Source organism: Citrus sinensis, chromosome 3 (genome assembly GCF_022201045.2).
Source record: "Citrus sinensis cultivar Valencia sweet orange chromosome 3, DVS_A1.0, whole genome shotgun sequence".
NCBI classification, from domain to species: domain Eukaryota; kingdom Viridiplantae; phylum Streptophyta; class Magnoliopsida; order Sapindales; family Rutaceae; genus Citrus; species Citrus sinensis.
In genome coordinates, this window is record NC_068558.1 from 11,893,201 (window position 1) to 11,917,092 (window position 23,892).

Sequence of the window (23,892 nt, forward strand, 5' to 3'; positions counted from 1 at the left end):
CTCCAGCCGCTTGCAGCACACCAGCAGCAAACCAGCCCGCCGAAAAACGCACCATCCCGTGAGCGCAAGCACCAGCATCCCGTGTCTCGCAGCCCAGCAGCGCGCAACGAAGTCCCACCAGCGAAACCAGCCGCGCACAACACAGCAAGCTCCAGCCATCACCATCACGCAGCGCATCAGTCCCGCGCGCGCAACGCAACGCAGCACCAGCGTCAGCCCAGCTCTCGCGCACAACACAGCCCACGCAGCGCGCAGATCCAGCAGCCCCAGCGCGCGCGCGCAACACAATCAGTGCCATCCCGCGTCCATCAAGCAAGCTCCAGCCGAGCAGCAATCGCAACGCAACCAGCCTACGACCTGCATTCCAGGCCCGTGAATCGAAATCCGTGACAAGATGGAGCAGAATTTGGCCGCATACTTCAAGAGTGTGGGATTTATCCCACCATTCCCGCCAAGCCCATAGACGTTATGAGGATCAAAGCTCACAATTCAGGGAAGTTTTTGCCCTTAATCTTTTATCCTTACGCTTTAATTTTATGTGAGCTTTGATTATCTTACATTGGGGACAATGTCAGTTCTTAGTGTGGGGGAGGGATTTTTGCATTATTGATGTCTGGAATTATTGTTTTCACTCTACTCATCCTTAAATGATTTTGGAGTTAGTATGCTTTATATATTATTAGTTTTCTTTTCCTTTATCTCTCACTATTCTTTTCCCATCTATCTCACATTATTTACATCTATTTTTATTCTATCATACTCTTTCATCACTCACATTTTATCTTTCACTTTTCATATTACTACATACGTCTTTCTCACTTCTTATCATTTTTACCTTTTCTTTTATATATCACTCATACCTTCTTCTCATTCTACACCATTATTGATGGTTGATTCATTTGAAGAGTGTACATGATTTGATGGCAAATTTACCAACTTTGTGAGGATTTGAGCCTATAAGCAACCACTTTGCTCTAATATTTTTGTTGTGTGAATATCAATCTTAGTTTGTTTATTCTAGAACTTGCTTTGTTATGCATGTTGAAGCCGCATTACGGGATTTTATGCATTAAAATGATAAGGGCAAACCCTTTTCCATTTTTCTATTCTCGCATTTTTTTTTTCTCTACCCGAATACCTGTATTTGCTATCTTTGTTTGAGCCTTAACCATTACCCATCTAATTTTCTCCGTCTACTTAACCATTTTTCTTCTTTTTGAGCCTTAATTTAAGGAGATTTTTGGACTCATTGTGTGGATATATTTTGTTGCTTTTTCTACCTTGTAATAAAGTTTCTCAATTAGATCAACAAGCATTATGCTTGAATTAAATTGTGCAAGGTTCGTTTCTTTTGTTTGATTCAAAAAAAAAAAAGAAAAAAAAACAACAAAAAAAAAGAAAAAAAAAGAAAAAGAAAAATCGAAAAAAAAAAAGAAAAAAAATGTTTACATTCTTGGTGACTTGAGTAGAAATAAGCATTTTGATATCATAAGTTCATTCAATGAGTTCATTCTTCTCGTTTTGATCTCTTTTTCTTTCGTAAACCTTTCTTTTTCATTTAACCCCATTACAACCCTTTTAAGACCCTTAGATTTTTGCATTTTATTCATGTTTTGTGGATTGAGATGTGATATATAAGCAAGCTTATGGTAATAGCATTCTTTGATTTGATTTGAGTGCATAAATGACACCCTAAACACATTGAGTGCATGGAGTGAAGTTAATGAGAGGGTTATTAAATCTTGTTGCACTTGAATTTTGAATGGATCTTCTTGGTGGTTGAATGTTCTTATTCTATCTTATGAGATTCTATGCTTTAAAAATCCTTGTCTCTCGAATGTTGATCGACTTAATTTCTTGAGGTATGCTTGCTTAAAATTGTTTTTGGATGAGTTGAGATGAGAATTTAGTGGAGATTTGAGATTAGTCTTGAGTTATATGCTTGAGGACAAGCATCAGCTTGGTGTGGGGGAATTTGTTAGAGTGCAATTTATGCACTAGTTTTGCATTATTTACTTCCCTTAATATCAATGTTTTTCACTTAATAATAGTGATTTACTTGTGTTTTACTTTTGTAGGTGCAATTCTATTGATTGATGATAAAATTGAGCTATAAGATGATGTTTAAGGATGATTGTTCTCTTGAAGAAATTATGAGCGTCAGAAGAACTTTGTTGATAAGGCGTGGGCGCGTGCTGTCAACTGCGGACCTGCAGTTTTTTTTAGTTTAACGTGTTTTGTATTTTTGGTTATTTTTGTAATTACGAATTTAATATTTCAGATATTAGTATTTTATTTTAAATAGAATTTTAAAAGAGAAGAGAGAGAGAGTATTTAAGGGAGGAATCTATTGTGAAAAAGGGGGATTTTGGATTGGAGAAAAAGAAACCCTAGATCTAATTTTTCTCTTCTCTCTATGAAGAGCTAAACCTATTTTTCTGGTTGAAGGATAATGAAGCTTTGATTCATCACTACTGTGAGATCTTTCTTATGCTTTAATTGTTTTATTACTTTTTGGGTATTTGTTTATTCTCTGAATTAGTTTCATGATTATGTTTGTTAATTAGGTAATTGGCCACTATTTAATTATCAACTTAATCTATTGTCAATTAAAGGATTCATCGTATGAAGAATTTAATGTTTGTGACAAATAACATAGCAGAGAGTTGTGTTGTGAGAATAAACAATCTAATTTAAATGAATCATCATATGTGTTGATTAGGATTTGGGTCTCTCTGGTTTTTCAGGCTGTCAATTGATTAAATCCTATGATCGTATCTAGGGTTGTCTATTGATTAGGGAAATATCCAACGGTCGTACCTTGGTTATCGACTAATTAAGGAGAGATTGGCTATTAGAGGGTCTCAGTAGCTATAACCGGTCTATTCATAAGTAATAATAATATATATTTGAATCAATGATCAGTAGTCGAATCAAGCTGAGTTAATTCCTTCAACCAGAGCTTTCTCCAATTTGAATTACAACTTTAATTTGCATTCTTGTTATTTTAATTTGATTTTTATTATTGTCAACAATTCCCCCATTTTACGTTTTACGTTTCAAAAGGATTTAAATAATTACCGATCTCTGTGGACACGACCCTGCTCAATCACTATACACAATTTATTTAGAGTAGGAATTTATTTTTGTTGGCTTCGACACCCATCAAGAAGAATCAAACCTGGACATTAGTACTAGCAGACACAGCAACAAAAATTGTTGGTAACAAATGGGTATTTCGGGTGAAGTACAATCCAGATGGGAGTGTTTCAAAGTTTAAAGCCAGGTTAGTTGCAAAAGGATTTCATCAAACTTATGGCATAGACTTCTTTGAAATCTTTAGCCCTATTGTTAAGCCTTGTATTGTCAGAATTATCTTAAGCCTTGCTGTCATGCATCACTGGCCAGTTAGACAATTAGATATCAACAATGCATTTCTAAATGGAGAGCTAACAGAGGATGTATATATGCATCAGCCTGAGGGATTCATTAATTCACAATATCCTTTTCATGTGTGCAAGTTAAACAAAGCCTTATATGGTCTCAAACAAGCTCCAAGAGCCTGGTATGACAGACTCAAAAACTCTCTGTTACAATGGGGTTTTCAAGCTTCAAAGTCTAATACTTCATTATTTTTTCAACACAATGAGAGGGATATAGTAATGGTTCTCATTTATGTAGATGATATACTTGTTACGGGCTCAAATACAGTTTTTATAGAGAATGTTATCAAGCAACTTGGTTCTGAATTTGCACTCAAAGATCTGGGGGATTTCAGCTATTTTCTTGGTCTGGAAGTTACACTATCAGCTGAAGGGTTGCATCTATCTCAGAAAAAATACATTTGTGATATTCTAAGCAAAACTAATATGCTTGGTAGTAAAAGCTGCAATACTCCTATAAGTGTTTCTGAGAAGCTTCAAAAAGACTTAGGCAATCCATTTGAGAATCCATCTCTTTACAGAAGTGTTATTGGTTCACTTCAATATGTAACTTTAACAAGACCTGAGATAACATTTACAGTTAGTAAACTTAGTCAGTTCTTAGCAGCTCCTACTGTTCTGCATTGGCAAGCCTGCAAAAGATTGCTCCGGTATCTTCAAGGCACAACTCATTTTGGCCTCCAGTTTCATCATTCAGGTTCACTTAACTTGACAGCTTACTCAGATGCAGATTGGGGTTCTGATCCAGACGACAGAAGGTCAATGGGAGGTTATTGTATGTTGCTTGGCTCAAACCTTGTAAGCTGGTCATCAAAGAAGCAAACACTTGTTTCTCGATCTACTGCTGAATCAGAGTATCGAGCACTTACTTCAGCCACCTCTGAAATGTTGTGGATAACCTATCTGCTGAGAGAGTTGAAAGTGCAGCTGGACACATCTCCTCTTTTATATTGTGACAATAAGAGTGCCAAGGCTTTAGCTAGTAATCCAAAATACCATACAAGAACTAAGCATATCGAGCTGGATCTCCACTTCATATGAGAGCATGTGGCTAAGAAAGAATTCACAATTCAGCATGTATCAAGCTCAGACCAACTTGCTGATATCTTTACTAAGCCATTGTCATTTGATCATTTTGCTTACATGAGATCTAAGCTCAATGTCTCTCCAAGACCTTGAGCGTAAGGGGGAATGTTAAGATTAAATGATGAGTCAGATCATTGTTGCTTAGGTGGAGTGCTTAGTCAAGTGCTGAGCTGGAATTCTGTTGTGTAAAGTTGTTGAATTCCCGCTAAGAGTTTGTTACGTTTTAGCTTTGTTTCTAGCTCATGCTTTGCATGCTTTAGAAGATTCTAGGCTTTACTATAAATATCATTGTATCAGTTCAAATTAATAAGATTTACAGAGCATCTTTTCAGTTTTCCATAATTCCCTCTCATTTATACTTTCCTTTATTTTCCTGCTAACCAAACAGAGCTTATACATTTAACAATTATTGTCTAAGTATTAATGGCTTTGTAATTAAATTCATACAATACAAATTGTTATAAGATTTTATGAAATATCTTTAAATAAAGTATTGTTGAAATAATATTACTGGTTAATTACATTTATTTTAATGCTATTACATATATTTTTAATGCTAAATGTAAAAGCAAAAAAAAAATGTAAAATTGTAAAGTGATAGAACCAGTACATAACAATTTTAATTCCAAAATTAATTATTTGTATTTATCAGTTGATTAGATAAAAAATAATTTAAAGTATGAAGAAACATCACAACTTGCAAATTATTTGTTACATAATTACTTAACTATTAAAATTAAATTAAGGGTAAAGATTATAATATTAAATCAAATGATCCCACCATCGAATGTGGGGTTTTTATCCAACATAATATAAATTTTCTTAAAAAAAAAATCCACATTTACTTGCAACCTGAAGGTTACCTGTTATTATTTAAATAATTAATTTTTTTTATCCACTATATCAAATGAATGGTAGAGATTAAAACATTAAAATTCAAGAATCTACAACAATTCGACTATTAATACTATAAAAACTCATACAACATTATAAAGAAATCTTCATTATTAATTTGTTAGATGATTTTAGAGAGAAATATTATATTTTAACAGGCTTCTGTTCCAATAGAAAGCTAAAGCCATTTTCATATTAGAACTCCATGACTTCGATAATAAGGTTATCTTTTTACAATTTGTCCTCAATTAAATAATTTAAGGGTTCAGCTACCGCGCTCCTGTATATGCATGGTACCCTCAACTTTTTGTGCATTTACAATAAGATCTCATGGAGAAGTGGTTTCACTGGTGGAAGTTTAATTGGGCTATTATTACTGCAATCTCTTGGAAATCGAAATTTGAAAAAGAAAATTAAAAAATTTTAAATTTTGACGTATAAATCACTAAATCTAAATTGCTTCAAATTTAGAAATAACTAGACAATTATATAGAGAGAGAGAGAGAGGATAGTAATCCGATGCGGGACATCAAAGGTCCACCACGCGCAGCCTGCAAAATTAAAAAAAAAAAAAAGGACGATAAAGGGCGCTCCCACCACGTGCAGCCTGCAAAATAAAAAGAAAAAAAAGAAAAAGGGCACCATGAGCCGCTGGATTTATTATGACCCAGCAGAGCCTTTTGGAGGCCTGTTGAAGGGTTCATCAATGAAGATCCAACAGCGGTTTCCTCTCTCCAAGAAAACGTAAATATATATGCTACATGTGTCAGCTTTTTAATCTCATCAAACATTGCCTTGTCTTCTTTTATTGCTATGTTTGTGTGTTTGCTGTTTGTTGTTTGTTTTTCTTCATAAATTGCCGTAAGTATTTTGAATCATCTTTTCTTCTAACAGACTTTTATAGGTACAATTTTAAGTAGCCTGTGGGTGGGAGCATCAAAAGCCCAATGATATTGATATTTCATATGTTCATAAAAATTTGTTAAGAATAAGTTGAGTCAGCTAATTGATGTCAGATGCCAAGCTGGACAAGCTGCTGGAACCTACTGGAAGATTGTAATGCAAGTTGTTAAAAGTTTTTTATTTCCCACCAAATTGTTATGGTGAATATCAGAGAGTGTGTATATGATTCTGTTACACTTGGAAAGTTCCAGATGCATATAGTTTCAATCTCTGTTTTTCCTCTCTAAGTCAATAAATTTTCCTTCATTTTCTTATCAAACAAACAAGCATATAGTTTTAATTAAATTAACATCATTATATTCACAGTCACGAAGGTGAACAGTACAACTATCAGATACAACAAGAGTAATTAATATTACATTGAAACATGCGAAGACCTTACAAAATGAAGCAAAAGCAAACGAACATAATTCAGAAAATACAGTACACAAAAGCACACCTTCTTACGCAAAATAAAACCAGCAATATTACTTGAGAGGAAGTGTCACACTAAGTAGATAAAGCCAAGCCAGCAGAGAACATCAACAGACCAACGGACATGTGTTTTATCCATGGCAGCATATTGGCATTATAGCTATTTTTCAGCATCTTTCATTATCTTATTGAGGAAGCTTCTATAATGTTTGAAAACGGAGCCCAAAACTTGTGTAATCCAGAAGCTTCGTCTAAATCGAATCTTGGAGAAGTCCAGTTGTACAAATAAACAAATCCGAAAGACGATAAGCATTGAAAGTGAGGCAAGTAGCATCACCGGGGTTCTGCCAACCACTAACAGGCAAAAGCAAATAACTAGAGGATATACCAGAGTAGCTGCGGAGCCATACGGGAGGTGATAATTAATCACCAGCATAGATATAAAAAATGCTGTAATATTTGAAAATGCGAAAAGTATGGAGATCATATCACTGATGGCTTCGCCATATAATTGCCCCGCAGCGAATAGAATCTTGTCACTTCTTGGGATGCTGCTGCTGGTTCCATTGCTCAGAGTAGTGGCGGTTGCATTTGCTGTTCCTGATCGTGTTACTGATGCCCATACTGATGTCCACGTCGATGCCGATGTCGATGGTGAGTGTGATCCATTAGTGGCAATATAGTTGGGGGTTCCAGTTGACTTATTTCCCTCAAGATCGTCAGACGGGGTAAGCGCTGCTTGGAATGTGGCTGTCGCGATTAGTATAGCAACCACAAGTAGTGCGCTTCGATTTTCATCCGTAATGCGCTGTGATGAGCGGTAAAAGAACAAAAGCACCTTTCGACGACATGTCAAACCTTGTTTTAAGTAACCTGCAATATCCCCATCAGGACGGGAGGACCCTTGTCTACCGCCAGCTTTACGCACCATGCGTGTTACTTCTTTAAATTCAGGTTTCCCTCCCAAATGTTCTTCTACCATGTCCATGGGTGTCTTATTGTCTAAGTTCCGGGCATTTATTTGATCACGTGCTCTTTTAACTAGTAGCCTCACCAACTGCAAGTATATATTTATATATGCATGCAATTAATAATCATGAAAATATAGGGACTAACTGAAGTAAAATTTAAAAACTTTTCATGCCTTTATTTGACTTTTGGAGATTGTGATATGCAATAAAGTGTTGCCTTCATCGTCCGTCCAGTTAAGGATATCCTCCATGTCGACATATCGAAGCCATCCTAGCATGCACTCAACGGCCTCCAACTGGTCATTTTTTGCAGCAACATGCAAAGCAGTCTCTTTACGGATTGTCACCTCTGTGATGGACTCAGGGCAAGCCTCTAGAAGTTTGCATAGAAGATCGACATTTCCTTTCTCAGCAACATAGTGTAGAGGCGTTACACCCTCCCTCCCTTGGACACGAACAAGATTTCTGTCCACATCTATGAGCCGACGCACCATTTGGGTATCTTTCTTCTGCAAAGCAAGATGCAGGGGACTAAATCCATATTGGTTTTGCTTTCTTGCAAATGATGGCTTTAACCGCATTATCTCCAGGGCAAAGTTGACATGCCCCATTGATGCTGCTATATGTAAAGGAGTATCCATGAATGGTACTCGGTCTATCTGATCTAAAAGATATGCGTCCTCCCATATTAATTCATACAAGGCATCAACATTTCCTGCTTGAGCAGCCTCGTTCAGCCTCTGATCCTTACTTCTGAAGGACATTAAACATTTTTTGAGATGTACATAATATGAAAATGCCATATTGTTTTTAAAAAGATAATCGATAAATGGACTTTAATTTAGTAAAAGAGCAGTGTTCCTGTTACCTCGATAAATGTCTATCGCTGTTGGTAATAGGAAGTGAAGTTGCCTCTAGTGCTCCAGCTTCGCGCAGCATTGCCGCAACTATATGGTTTTCTGATTTAGTTTGATCAAGTAATGAAATATCTAAAGGTGTCAAACCTTCCGAATTCCGGGCATTTGTATCAACTTTCCAATTCACTAAACACCTTACAACCTGCTTTGGATAAACAAATTCATCAATTTAGACATCATTCAACTGAATTTTATTTGTGACTATATACATATAATCCTTCCCTAACGAGAAACTTTAATAAAGTAAGAATGCAAATTAAAAAAAAAACATATTTTAATATATTGAAAATTGTTTTTTTTTTTTGTTAGTGAAAAAAATACATATTTTACACATACATATTTTATGTTAAAAGGATATATATATATATAGTCATTTTCTAATGTGAATACCCTCAATTTTTTTCCTCATATGGACACGCTATTAATCTATATGCAGGCATGCTATTAAAATACATGGTTTTATAATGAATTAAAAACTAATTCTATTTAACCACATAATTTAATAGCGTGTCTACATTAAAAAAAGAAAAAATGGGATGCCTGCACTCATTGAAAATTTTCTATATATGTGTGTGGATTCGAGCTTGCCTGGACTTGACTTTTGGATGTTGCTATGTGTAACAAAGTGTTGCCATCCCTATCCTTCAGGTTGAGGATTCTTTGATTGTATTGTTGAGCTTCTTCAGGGCCAAGCCACGGTGGTCGTACTGTTGTTAAGGCTTGATCAAAAGCTTCGACCTTATCGTTTTTCAAAGCAATATGAAGAGCAGTCTCGCCTTTATTCGTCACATCTTCAAGAGATTTCGGACAAGCAGACAAAAATTCCCTCAACAGATGGATGTCTCCTTTTTCAGACACGAAATGCAAAGGAGTGATGCCTTCTCTTCCTTGGACACGAACAAGGTCCGGATCAATATCTATCAGCTGAAGCACTAAATGAGTTTGATCATTTTGCAAAGCTAAATGCACCGGAGAGAAGCCATCTTGGTTTAGCTTCCTGGCAAATGATGGCTTTAGTCTGATAATCTCCATGGACCATTCAACATTTCCATCCCTTGCAGCAGCATGCAAAGGAGTATCGACAAAAGGTTTCTCGTCGAAGTTGTCCAAAAAATATCGATCATGTCGAATTAGCTCATACAAAGCATCGACATCCCTCACTTGAGCAGCGGACTCCATCACCGAAATTAACACTACGAAGGTGGCACTTCAATGATCAAATATTCTTTGTACTACAGAGAGGAAACTGGAAAGTTTTAACAACTGAACAAGAAGAGCAATTGAAGAAACCCAGCAAGAAATCATTTGCTCAGGAAGCAATTTTTCAATTTTTTTCAAAAGATTCAATATATATATATATATAGCTTCAACGAAAATTCTCTTTAGATAGTGAGGACTAGGAACAAAATTAATTTTCTTCATGTTCTGTGATTGCCTCTATGAGGTTTGCCTTAAATAAGAGTGAGAGACATCATATTTTGGAGAATTCGTGACGTAGAAATCATGACGTAGACTCCTCGTAAAGAAAATTGATTCAGATGTATGAACATCAATATCAGTGGTCCTTCATATAGAGGTGTTCAGAATCCAAACCGATCCGCTCAATCCGTCTAATCCGTAGAAATCCGATCCGTGGATTGAATTGGATTGAAAATTTGATAATCCGCAATCGATGGATTGGATATGGATCTACTTCTGTAAATTCAAAAAAATCCGCGAATCCGCAAAAAAAATAAAAAGTATTTATTTAATTAAAAAAATAAAACTTGTAAATATGACATTAGTATTTACTAGTAAATAAATAAGTTAAAATATAGTTACATTAACACTATATTATATTTTATCCAATAATAATATAAAATAAAAACAACTAAATAAACAAATATAACTTCTTAAATAGTTAATTTCCATGTACTGATCTAATTGCTAATATCAACTACATGTCTCCCCCTTCCCCCTTCAAAAGCCTTAAACGGCCTTAATGGCCTCTCCGGCCGTCGATGATGGCAACCGGCCATCACCAGTCTACACCCTCTCTGCAAAAGAACAAATTATCAGGAGTTTGAACCCTCCTAAGAAATCATTTAGACGACCCCCAAAATTCACCAATGAACCGCCACCAGACGTCCAGTTGCCATCACCGCGAATCAAACCAAACCACTCTCATGCAGACCCTCCATCTCAAATCCAACCCCATGCAAACCAACCACCATTGTCCACTGCCGCTATCCTCTCGAAACTTCAACAACCTTCAATCACACCTAATGCCATAAGTGAGCAAAAAGAAATGGCAATCAATGGTGGCATTAATGACTATGAATGCTGCCGTGAGGTAGCAAAATCACCCCTCCATTCACTAGAAGAAGGGGAAGAAACCAATACTGGAGACAAGTCGATTCTTATCTCGTCGGTTGACGATAATGGCAGCCAACCACCACCGGCTCCTCCCCTCACTTCCAGAAATGAACCTCCTTTTCTTAGGAGATCCCAAAGGCAAACTCGCTCAAAATATAGGAGTCAAACGCCAGCTCAACCCCAACAGCCCTTAACTTCTGCAAACACACCGCCATCGTCGTCCCTTCAACAACCATCTCCAACCGCCATCGTCACTGTTAGGAAATTGAGTTTCCTCCCAAGATCTCTCCAAGCAATTTATCAAGCAACAAATTAATAAGAAAAATTAAATGGAGAATATACCAATCACACAACACAAGATTTACGTGGAAAACTCCAAATCCGGAGAAAAACCACGGCCGTTGTCAAAAAGACAACCAGAGAAAAAATATTCACTATGTGAAAAATTATTACAACCACACTCTCATAAATTTTCTCTCACCCAAGCCCCAGATACACCCAAAATACTAAAATTTCCTAATACTCACTTAATGCTTAACTTGCATTAGATTTTACAACTTTGAATGTTTCTCTCTGGGATGATTAGAATGAAGGAAGGGCATCTCCTATTTATAGGCAAAAAACTCGCCTAAAAGTCTTCAAGTTTGATCAAATTTGGTGGCTTACCCATCAAATTTGATCAACAAATTTGGTCATGTTCAACCATGGCTTCAACCATGGCTGCTCCCATGGTTCAAGAATGGAGGCTAAAGTCTTTACTTTGACATTCTCCCACTTGGAGATTTGATTGAGAATCAATCAATCTCCACACCACCCTTGTTGTCTTCACCTTTAGTCATAATTCTCAACATAGAGAATTATCATACTCCACCATAAAGAGTATACCACTTAGAATTAATTACCAATTCCAAGAATTTTACATCAGCACATGTCGAAATATCCTGCTGAAATTTATGGTGCAGCTTCCATGTTGGCTTTCTTGGAAATTCATCAGCCATCGACATAAATTCCACCACACACCCTGCATCAATGCCAACCATGCCTTATGTGTAAATCTTGTGGACCCGCTAGTAGTAAAGCATCCCCTTTCATGGTACTAGCGGTATACCATGAGGATGTCATCATCATCTATTTTACAAGGGATCATCGTCTCCCACGATGATGAGAGACTTACTACTAGCAATACTATCAGTATCTAATCTGGAGCCACTTGCCGATCCTGCTCCATTTCTACTATGACAATCTCTTTTTAAGTGCCCTGATTGTCCACAACCCCAGCAGACTCCTTTCTTCTTAGATTTATCTTTCTGCCAATTCCCTACAACTGCCAAAGCTGAGGCATCTGTAGTTTTAGTACTTTCACCACTCAGTCTTCTTTCTTTTGAGAGTAAAGTACTAGTAACTTCTTCAAGATCTACTATCTCCTTCCTGTACATCAAAGTAGGTAACAAGTGTTTGTAGGAAGTTGGAAGTGACCATAGTAACCTAAGCGCCTTGTCCTCATCTTCAATTTTAACTCCAATGGCTTCTAGTTCTGACACAATACCAGCCCCTATACACCATCAAAACCAGCCCGTACTCCATGGCCATTTGTCTCAAGATTCGGTCCAAGATAGAACCACTAGCCAGCCACAATCACCACCTACACAAACAACTCCCACACGACAAAAAACCCCATGCAAATCACAAGCTCACGGCCAGCTGCAGCTGTCAACAGAAAGTCAGCTGCAAGCAACCACCACAAAACCTAGCCAAGGTCAGTAAACATCCACCCAACACCAGCTTAAAAGTCTGCACGCATGTAATTCCCATGCTCATAAGACACTTTCGATAGCACATGAATTGTGTTCCTTATGTGTGTCTCCCACTAGCTCTTCCCATGCCCCATTAACCTTTCCCACTAGTCAAACCCAAGCCCAATCCGTTTTCGAAATAAGCCCCAACACCCAGCCCTCCCGAATGCCCTCTCCATTCTTATTAAATAACCCCCAAAATAATCTGCTAATCTAAAATACCACTCAGCCCACATCCGCACATTCTCATGCATCGGTTTTGAAATCCATCCCCAATCTGAATCAAAATAAACCCACTAAAAAATCTTTGGTGGATATTATGAACGGCCCAACTAGCTTGTCGATTCCAATCAAGATTGTCACTTCGTTCGAGGGAGAGCCTAAAGTGCAATTTTCCACTGCGGAAATTCAAGCGATGGCTATTCCTTTCAAGCTGACATTGGTAGGTAAATTTTCCTACAATAGACCTAGTATGGAATTAATTTGAATTTTTTTAATACTATGAGATTGAAAGGAACTTCCAAGGTGTCCTTTTTAGATAATCGACATGTGTTAATTCAATTGGATGTTGAGGAGGACTACTCCCGCCTACGGGTTAGATAGACATGGTACATCAATGGGAGTGCCATGAGAATTTTTAAATAGACCATCGATTTTCGATGTTCCGAGGAGTCCCCTATAGTCCCAGTATGGATTTTATTTCCTTACTTGCTTGCCCACTTTATGCACTGTAAGGAAGCATTATTTTCTATTACATCAGCTATTGGCAAGCCATTACGAATTGACCAAGCTACTGCCTCTTTAGCTCGCCCTTCTGTAACTAGGGTGTTAGTGGAGTATGATGTCACTCAACCTTCGTTGCCACGAATACGAATCGGTGTGAGAGATTCTGGATTTTGGCAGAGTGTAATTTTTTAGAAAATCCCTCTCTACTGTGCTTCCTGCAAGTTCCTTGGCCATACCATTGAGACGTGTTTCGTGGCCAATCCAGGGGTCCTTCCCCAGCGACCCAGTGGGAATTGGCAGACCAGAGTAAATAATAACAAGTCAGAAGTTCTGCCGTCAGATACTCCACAACCCTTGGATACTCCACGACTTGAGCCTTCCATCACTAAGCAAATTGCAGATGTGGGGTCTCCGATTGTACCTACGGAGAACCGAGTTAACGCTACAAACTCTACTTCCATTCAGGAGCCGACTGGCCAGGATGTCACGACTCATGATTCTAGGATCCGAGAACCAAGTGAGTATAATATATAGCTTCATCGAGCATCCAACACATATTTTAGGCATTACAATTCTCATACTGATAATGATGATAGTTCTGACGAACATTTGGCGAATAATGACTATTTTCTGTCTGCTCCTGAGAATTCTGAGAGAATTGACTCTAGCCCTGATTTTAGCGTTGTCGGTCACTCGAAAAATGACATTAAATTACTTGCCGGCCGCAAGTATCGTAAGAGATATTGTCACCGTCGGCATTACTCTTTTTCTTCTTATGTTAGGCTATGCCTAAGTCATTTCTTTTACTGTTATATTTATTTCTCTAGATTGGAGGTTTTAGTTTATGTCCCCCTCCACATGTATTTTTCATTATCTGTTCTAAATGCCAAGTAGGGGTCCCACCTAACCCCCCACCAATAGAGTGGTATTCGCATAAAAAAAAATGTACCGATCTAAACAAATAAGATTTTTTTCGTTTTAGTGTGTTATATTTTGAAACTTTAAATATATTTTCTAGCTTTATTTAAACAATTAATTTATTGAAATCTTATTTAATTTTAAATTTGATCGGTAGTAAAATTATTTTTATATTAAATTTTTTTTATTTAGTTAGTTTGTGGATTTGACAGAATTAAAAATTTTCAGCCTGCAAACTAATCCGCAAAATGATGGATTGGATATGGATTTGGTCAAATCCGTATCTGATCTGCAAATGTATGGATTGTATTTGGATTTGAATTGAATTTTACCAATCCATGAATTGGATTGAATTAAAAATTTATAATCCGTAAAATCATAGATCGGATATGGATTGATGTCCAATCCATAAAATTCGATCCGCGATCACCCCTATCTTCGTGTGTATTATGCTATTTATTAATAAAACGTAGAAATCATGACGTAGACTCCTCATAAAAGGTAGAAATCAAGATATACATCATATTTTGGAGAATTCGTGACATAGAAATCATGACGTAGACTCCTCATAAAGAAAATTGATTTGGATGTATGAACATCAATATCAGTGGTCTTTCGTGTGTATTATACTATTTATTAATAAAAGGTACTTTAAGAAATAATAAATTGATGGATATTTTAAAATACATTTCACGTACTAATATTTAAATACTTGTAAAAAACTGAGATCCAAGTTCGTATAAAAAAAGAAAAAGGACAATGACATTTCCCAAATTTGAGAAAATAGTTATAAAAACTCTCAAGTTTTAAAAAAAAAGATACAAAAACTCTTTTTTACCCATAATACCCTTTGATTATAGTAATTAAAAAATTGATTTTAAAAGTTTTTAATTAACACAAATTTAATATAAATAATATAAATCTATTTGGTAGACTAATAATAATAATTTTTTTACATTTAAAATAATATTAAAATTTTAAATTATTATATTTATTTTAATAATATAATTGTAATATTAAAAAGATTTTAAATAAATCTTTGGGTTAAATAGATTTTACAATCAAAAAAATCCCCCTATTAATAATATTTAAATTAACTTTTACATAATAGCCAAAATAATTTTAATTTTAATATTTTGTTTCTATTTATTATTAAAAATTGCTTTAATATAATAAAAGAGGTCTAATAGATTAAAAATATTAAAATATTTTTAAATATATATATATATTATTACATTTATTTTAATGCCATATTTCTATTTATTATAAAATTTTAGAGTTATTTTTTTAGAAATTTATAGAGTCAAAGGGTATTATAGTCATAAATGAATTTCGGTGTCCTTTATTAAAAACTCAAGAGTTTTTGTGATTATTTTCCTAAACCTTGTAATGTAAATATCATTTTTCTATATATATATATATATATTGGTTAAAAATTAAACGTTAAGACCGGCTTAGTTTATGCGCTGATTTTTTAAATAAATTTTTGTGGCAGATGGAAAATGAGAAGGTCATTCGCTTTATGTCCTTCCAGTTCAACGGTAAGTCAACTTGAGTCATTTAAAATTAAGAGCGATCGTCTTATGCCGTCTCGTGGAAAACAAGGTAGCAGCTCCCTTTTCATAAAGCTTTGGTGGAGGTAATAAGGGGATTGTCACTTTTCTCCTTAAAGTAATTAAAATATACTATGTATTTTTTTGTTATTTTTATAATTATCGAAAACTCCTCTAACACCATAAATTTATATTTTTTGTTATTTTTTGTTATTTTTTATTTATATTTATTATAAATTACATGAATAAAAATTAAATAAGAAATATATGTTTTGATATGAGCAAAAAAATAATAATAAAATTTTTTTCTTATAATTATTTATTTTGTGAAAATTTTCTTATAATAAACATTTTGTAATATTTTAAAATTAAATGTAAAAAGAATAGGTAAAATATTTTATTATTTATCTTATAATAAATTTTTATTTGTCATTCAAGTTTTCTTATAATAATTTTTTTATCATTTTATAATAATTTTCTTATATATTTATTATAAGAAAATTTTCACAAAATAAATAAGTACAAAAAAAATTTTATTATTAATTTTTTTGCTCATATCAAAACATATATTTCTTATTTTTCATATTTAATTTTTTATTTAGTTTCTATTCATGTGATTTATTTAATTTATAATAAATATAAATAAAGAAATAATTAAAAATAAAGGTAATATTATAAACTTATGCTGTCAGGAGAGTTTTTGACTATTATAAAAATAATAAAAAAAAAATAATATATATTGATTATTATCGGGAGGAAATTAGCAACCTCCCAAAGTAATAATCAATTACTGTCTCATTTAAAAAAAAATAAATAAATAAATAAAACTTCAATTATTGCTGGCTTTAAATAATTTAAACGATCAGTCCCCACTTCACAGCTTCCAAGAATCTGATTCACGTTCACGTAAAAGCAAAAGTTGTGGGTCCGGTATGTTTTCTCACCCAATTATTCACAGCTAATAATTTGATATGATACCATTAAAATGTTGACACGTGGTCAACTAAAGTTCGAGTGGTGTTATCCAAATGGAGAAAATAATCCCAAAAAAATTAAACTTAAGGCTTTTCGCTAAGATAAAGCATCAGTAGTAACTTGTAGCCCGGATCCACTCTTATAATTATTCATATTTACACAAAATAGTTGGGTCATAAATTACTCACCCGGTAATTTAGCACGACTCTAGATTTAATTATAAAATTATATAACTTAAAAGAAAGTTACAATATAACCTATATTTAATATTCAACTCAATTTTTACTGAACAATATATTAATGATAAGAATTTATTTTACAATTTTATCCTTTTATTCTTTTATTTGATAAATATTAATTCAATACTCAATAAAAACTCAACTCAACTCCTAAATTAACAACTACCTCGCGTGCATCTCGTGTTTCCACTGAAAACGAAAAGTCTTAAGGAAAAATATTAAAAGTTGCTAAAAGAATAAATGACAAAAAAATTCATTACTTATCGGGATCTACACTACAAAGTGACCTAAACAAACGACGACCACAATAATAATAATAATAATAATGAAATAGAAAATGATCCAATGAAATAGAATCACATCAATCAATCACCAAAGAAAGCAATTATTTTCATGTTTCATTGTTCTCAAAATTATGAGAACTAGAAGTTGAAAAACAATTCAAATGGTAGCAATTAGGAATCTTGGTATAAACCAATAATTTTTGGATGAGACTCAGAAGCTTAGCCGATGCTTTCTTTAGTCGTTCAACAAAGTTCACATAATAGGAATGGCGGGAGGCCAAAAAAACTTAATAATAATAATAATAATAGCTGTCTTACTCGACTTGCTTATTAGCTGCCTTTCTAACTAATATCATAATAATAATATAAACCTAATTAGACTTGTGAATTTAGAATTCTAAACTGAGTACACGAGGCTCGACGAAATTTAACTCTTTTGATTTCGGCCTTGCTCCTCTTTTATTTATTTATTTTTAAAAAAAAAATCTTTTTTCATTTAATAAAAGATTGCATGTGTTAAATAGGAAACAAAAATACTCAATAAAAGATATTTTACTTTGCTGCTTAACAAAGGATTACAAGGTTGTAAACTAATATAATTAATTCCTAAGAGGAATGTTATCTCTTTATAGCCTAACTACGTCTAATATATCACTTTATTAGTAAATTTTTTTAATAATTATATTTTTACAGTTTCATATTCCAACTATTACATTTTACTTGCTAAAATAACCAAATTTTAATAGAATTTATACTAAAAGTCTGGTTTACCCCTAAATTGTGAAAATAAGTTAAATCTTCCAAATCAATAAAAAAAATAAAGTTAATCATACACAAAGAGATAATACTTTTATCAATTGGTTGTTTTATTTATCCAAATTGATCAATTGATAAAATTGTAAATATTATAATACTTCCAGCTTAATAAACTAAAATTCCTGAGATATCCATGTGACATCATTAATTTCTTAATGGACTTAACTGTTTGGTGGTAAATAATAAAAACTGTGAAGAAAATGGTTCCATGAAAGAAAGCAATATAGTTTGATGATGAAGACAACTTTGAGGTCTAGTAACACAATATATAGTGCATGTTCACTACCTATGGACATATTTAATGATGAAATGGTTAATGTTGTACTGCACATGGCCTCTGATGTGGTCAATTATGGATGTCTCCCTATATTTGTCACCACATATCCTCGAGTTCCGGCCGAAAATCCTAAGCCACTTGTGGAAAGTGAAACTTCGTTTAGAGCAAACTAGTCTGTCCCCGATATTTAGGAAGATGTGTTACCACAACACATGTCGTTCCAGCAACGTTACTCACCAGTCAACGAAAACAATGACACTATTGATGATAATGGCATTATGTTAGCGGATGTTGAAGAAAATGTGTTACCATTAGGGACATCGTTAGGGCAACATTACTCTCCATTTCACAATAATGAGTTCCGCAGTTATGATGATCTTGGTTATCACACCAAAAACACAGAAGCTGATAATGCTTGTTTGGAACCGTTCAATAGTGTGCAAGGCATGAACTCCAATACTGAAGTTGATGATATAGGCATTGGTCATTCCGATATTCCTATCAATGATGAGGATGAGCATCAGTATGATATTCCTATTAACAATAGAGACAACCGACCTATTCCTCTGATGGCCCGTTCGAGGAGGAGGACAACAGTTAATCCCCTGGTGAGTCTTGCTCCAGTTTTGCCTTTAAATTTGGTTGCTCCAGACTTAGTTAGAAGCTGTAATTCTGCTGACATTGGTGTGGGAAAGTTATTCGCTGAGTAGAATGAGTTAATACTGGAATTGCACAAAGTGTCCTTGCGGGAAAAGTTTGATTTCAAGATTGCACGGTCCATAACGACACGCTTTAAGGCTAACTGTTCTTCGGAATCATGTAATTGGCATCTTTGCGCAACGAAAGATTCGAATGAGCAGAATGTTCCTTGGGTAGTGAGAAGAGTTGACAATGTTCATACGTACTCTAATGAGGTTTTGCCTAGTGGCCTCTGTCAAGTTAAGAGTCGGGTTGTTGGCCATCTTATTGCAAATAAATTTATTCAAGCTAAACGGATATACACACCGAATGACATTAGAGCAGACATGCAGTAAGAATACGGGGTCCAGTTAACATATCAGCAAGCATATCGGGCTAAAGAAGTCGGTCTTGAAATAGTACGAGGGAACCCTGCAAAGTCATACAACTTACTTCCCAAATACTCTCACGTTTTGACCAAAGCGAATGAGGGCACAGTGACATACCTCCAGCTGGATGGAGATGATAATTTCTTATATTACTTTGTTGCGCTTGGATCTTCCATCAAGGGCTTCACGCAGTACATTAGGCCTGTGATCGCTGTAGATGACACTCATTTAAAGGGGCTATATCGTGGAAGCATGTTTATAGCAGCATGTCTGGATGGTAATAATCAATTGTATTCGCTAGCTATTGGGGTCATGGATTCAGAAAACAATGATGCTTAGTAATGGTTTATAACGAAGTTACACGGAGTGATTGGCGATAGAACAGAGTTAGTATTTATCTCTGATCGATGCACTGCCATCAAGAGAGCCATTTTAAAAGCATTTCACACTGTTGCTTATGGAGTTTTTTTTTTACCATGTCAAAGGAAACATTAAGTCTAAATTTAGGATGTCCAAAGCTATTTGGGATCAATTCGAGCCAGGCTTTATTAATGCAGCAAATGCATATGGACACGAAGAATTTAAAAGACAACTTGAAGGGTTGTGGATGCTCCACTCGGGCGTGGCTGATTACTTAGAGAATAATATGGGTACGTGTAATTGGCAAGGTTTGAATTTAAAGGTAGGAGATACAATATACTTACCACCAACATTGCGGAAAGCGTGAATTCTTTAATTAGGGAACCACATAAATTCCTTGTAACTCATCTTGTTAATCACTTTAGAAAAATATTACAGCAATGGTTTTATGATAGGAAAATTGTGGCTGAATCGATGAGCACTCGTCTAACGACGTAGGCAGATGAGATAGTCGGGGAAAGGAGAATTTTGGCCGAAAGAATGACCATCCGGCCTGTGTCTCAGCATCGATTTCATGTTTTGGGTGAAGGTACGAAGGAAGGGATAGTTGACATTCATGAAAGAACTAGCTCCTGTAGAGTATTCCAACTCGATCAGCTTGTTTGTGCGCATGCAATTGCTGCTTGTCTGACCGTCCGTGTGGATTACATAAGTCTTTGCTCTGATTATTACTTTAAATATTCATTGGTCATGGCATATGTAGAACCAGTGGAGCTGGTTGGTGACGTGACAGATTGGGACATTCCAGAAGAATCCAGGAAATCAGAGTTAACCCACCGATCGAAGCACCACCACCTGGTCGTCGTCCAGAGTTAAGAATTCCTTCTATTGGTGAGAATGTTAACCGAAGAACTATGAGATGCGGTCGATGCAACCAACCAGGTCATAACCGCAAGAGATGTAAAAATCTCATTGTGTCGAATCCAAACTGACTGTATCATTGTAACTAATTATGAATTCTGAACTCTTATTATAATTTATTTTACAATTATATGTAATGAGGTATATTATTTTATGTTCATTTGCATAATGAGTATTAAAGTAGATCAACAATTACTTATAGCTAAATATATGAATATATCAAAAGTTTATATCTATTAGAAAAATAATCTACATCCATATATCAAGTCTAAACACAATACAATGCCTTACAAGGCAATATCGCCCGTGAATATATCTACAACAATTTTCTTCCTAAAGTAATGCCCGTGGCTACTATCAAAATCAAGTTTTAGCCTGAACATCAAATACATTGTAAACATCAACATAAATACGCCACAATCACCACTTCCAGGTTCTTGTTGGGGCACATCCTTAACGATTCTTATTTTCCAAGGGTTGGCATTCTGCAGCCCAGGTCAGATGTTGTAGAATCCAACATCTTGTAGCCATTGAGGGAAGACGACCTAAAGAGGTTTGAATTTACGCAAATATGTTTTGTCATCGCGAAAGGTAACCAACGAGTCGTAAATCCGCACCCTCTTCGTGTGAAGGTCTGCTTGAGCTAGTACCCAATGATCGCCGCCCAAATTCACAGGGATGAATATCTACATAAAAAAATACTAAATTAGTATATTTTATACACAATTACCATAAGCTTGAGTGACAATTCTTACCATATCAACGTCCGTAAACGGTTTGGACATAATATCTTTCCGTCCATCCATATATCAGTTTAAGTTGCTGCCATATTGTAATGAATGGACATCACAACTACCATTGTTCCATAATTGCTTCAAGAACACCTATTATATGATGAGTAGAAAATTAATAACATTTCGAGATATTTAAAATATCAAAATTATAGTTAATGATTATAGAGTTCGTAAACATGCCCAAAAGTATGTATCTGTATGCGTGACGCGCTGCGGTAGTGCATTTGAAAACCGACGTTGCTTCTCGCTGATCAAGCGGTAATATGTGTGAATATGTTGTGAAGGGATTAAACCAAGTAAATTTAGAATATAATTCATGCTAGCGGAAATATGAACAATATTGTAATGTATTGACCATTAAACACACTTACCTCGTCACCAAGCCACCCCATCAAAGCATTGCCCATGAGTATTTCAAAGAAATTTCGGGACTGTTGGACGGGCTGATCCACGGAAAATTTACCGGCAAACCACTGATCAAACTTCTCACATAGCCTTGAATCTTCTAATCCCCTAAGTGGATTCATATCCACACTCGATCTTTTATCAATTTCATAGTCTGTAATGTTCATCAATTTCATAGGCCTGACATTCCTAACTCTCTTGAAAGGAGGATTGAAGTAAGGATTGCCAATGATATACGACGGTCAGTACGGACGGCCAAATTACTAACGCCGGGAGGTGCCTCCGTGAATATCTGTACACTGTCGCCACTTATGTCCCCATATAAACTGTACAACGACATAGGGGTGTGCTCATCGTCATTACCAGCATCAGTATGCGTACCGTAGCTAGCATCAACATTTGGACCATAGACATCTGGGGCTTGTTGTTTCGAGGAGATGAACATATTAAAATAATTTCGGGTTTGAAATTATAATAACATAACAAAAGCATATGAAACTTGCTCACCGTGTGCGAGGGGCCAAACGGAGAATCAACGTACGCGCCCTTTGAAGAACCCGCGCCAAACGAAGCCATAAACCCATGACCGCTTCTCTGTATTGTTGTGCTTCTCTGCGTTCTGCCAGAAGTTCTGACCTCAGTTCGTTAATGGAACTGTGTCCAGTCTGAAATTCCGACCTCAACTTATGAATGGAAGACTCTATTTTGTCCAGTCGTTGAACGAAATAATCATTGCGGAACTTAGTCCTTACTTATTATTACAAAATAAGAAAGTAATGACAAAGTGCTGAAATTAGGTATATGTGATTAAACAAAATGTTCAAGATGACAAAAGTTATCTCCGGCTCATTTCTATCATCTGAATCATGTGCGGATTCATAATGGTCGTCGGCAGCACAGTCATCCTCAACATGACTCTGCTGTAGTCCTATTTGGCTCGTGGTGTCATGATCCGCCTCGTTGATTGAAGGCTGGTGCTGCACCAAGTAAAACAGAAAACAGTAAATACAAAAAAAAAACATATAAATGACTTTGCATCCGGTTTTCAATGATACTATAAAGGATACCCACATTACGGACCTAACTTGGCAAATATGGCACGTAATCCTCGACGGTCTTCCAATAATTTGTGGCTTTCTCATTTGCATCCGGTTTGAGGGTTTGGAAAATGGTGCCATCCTGTCGTAAAGAATACCAAATTTTCAATTAGTATAACCATCTATTATTTAACAGTTATATACATACATACATATAAATGACTTCAAGACGCTCGTTGAGGTATATATAGACTTCGCCGAAGTTTATATTTGAAGAAGCCACGGGCTTCCATCGCACGATTTGAGGACCCTTCCTCCTAATTTTCACCACCCACTATGATGGTAGTCCTCCAATCGCTTCAAAAATCCATGCCTTCAACAAGGAAAAATATGAAGTAAAAAAACGTGTCATTAAATAATTATTATAACAAAACTAAGTTATAAAAAAAATTCTTCACTCACATGCACTGCAGACGTAAAGTCGTAAAAATTGTATTTCTTAATTCTATGCAAGGGATTTTCTGCGCTTGCTCTCTTAAATTTATTGGCTTTGCCGTTCAATGCATTATTAATGCTTTTATATATTGTTTCCTATGACAAACGACCCCACGAACAACTTCGAAAGTGATTTATGTCATCTACCTCATTAAGCAACTTGAAATTGATTTGACAATGATCTTTTCT

At 35.3% G+C, this 23,892-nt stretch overlaps 1 protein-coding gene and 1 long non-coding RNA gene across 4 annotated transcripts in view; one reads left to right on the forward strand and one right to left on the reverse strand.

Annotated features, from left to right (window-relative positions):
* The first annotated feature begins 5,781 nt into the window (after positions 1-5,781).
* On the forward strand, positions 5,782-6,582 carry LOC127901033 (uncharacterized). The gene is made up of 2 exons (XR_008053009.1): positions 5,782-6,167; positions 6,318-6,582. It is a non-coding gene; the product is annotated as an uncharacterized LOC127901033 (long non-coding RNA).
* A 78-nt stretch (positions 6,583-6,660) lies between these two features.
* The window catches only part of LOC102622244 (uncharacterized), a 48,548-nt gene continuing 31,316 nt past the window's right edge, over positions 6,661-23,892 (reverse strand). The window contains exons 1-4 of one of the 3 annotated variants that reach the window (XM_025094112.2): positions 9,277-10,111; positions 8,640-8,830; positions 7,945-8,521; positions 6,661-7,857 (exon numbers count right to left, since the gene is read on the reverse strand). In XM_025094112.2, coding sequence (XP_024949880.2) covers positions 6,961-7,857; positions 7,945-8,521; positions 8,640-8,830; positions 9,277-9,867 — 2,256 coding nt within the window. In that variant the 5' untranslated portion in view covers positions 9,868-10,111 and the 3' untranslated portion in view covers positions 6,661-6,960. Of the gene's footprint in view, positions 7,858-7,944; positions 8,525-8,639; positions 8,831-9,276; positions 10,112-23,892 lie in introns of those variants that run through there. The other 2 variants (XM_006494608.4, XM_052436852.1) reach the window with 2 other exon arrangements.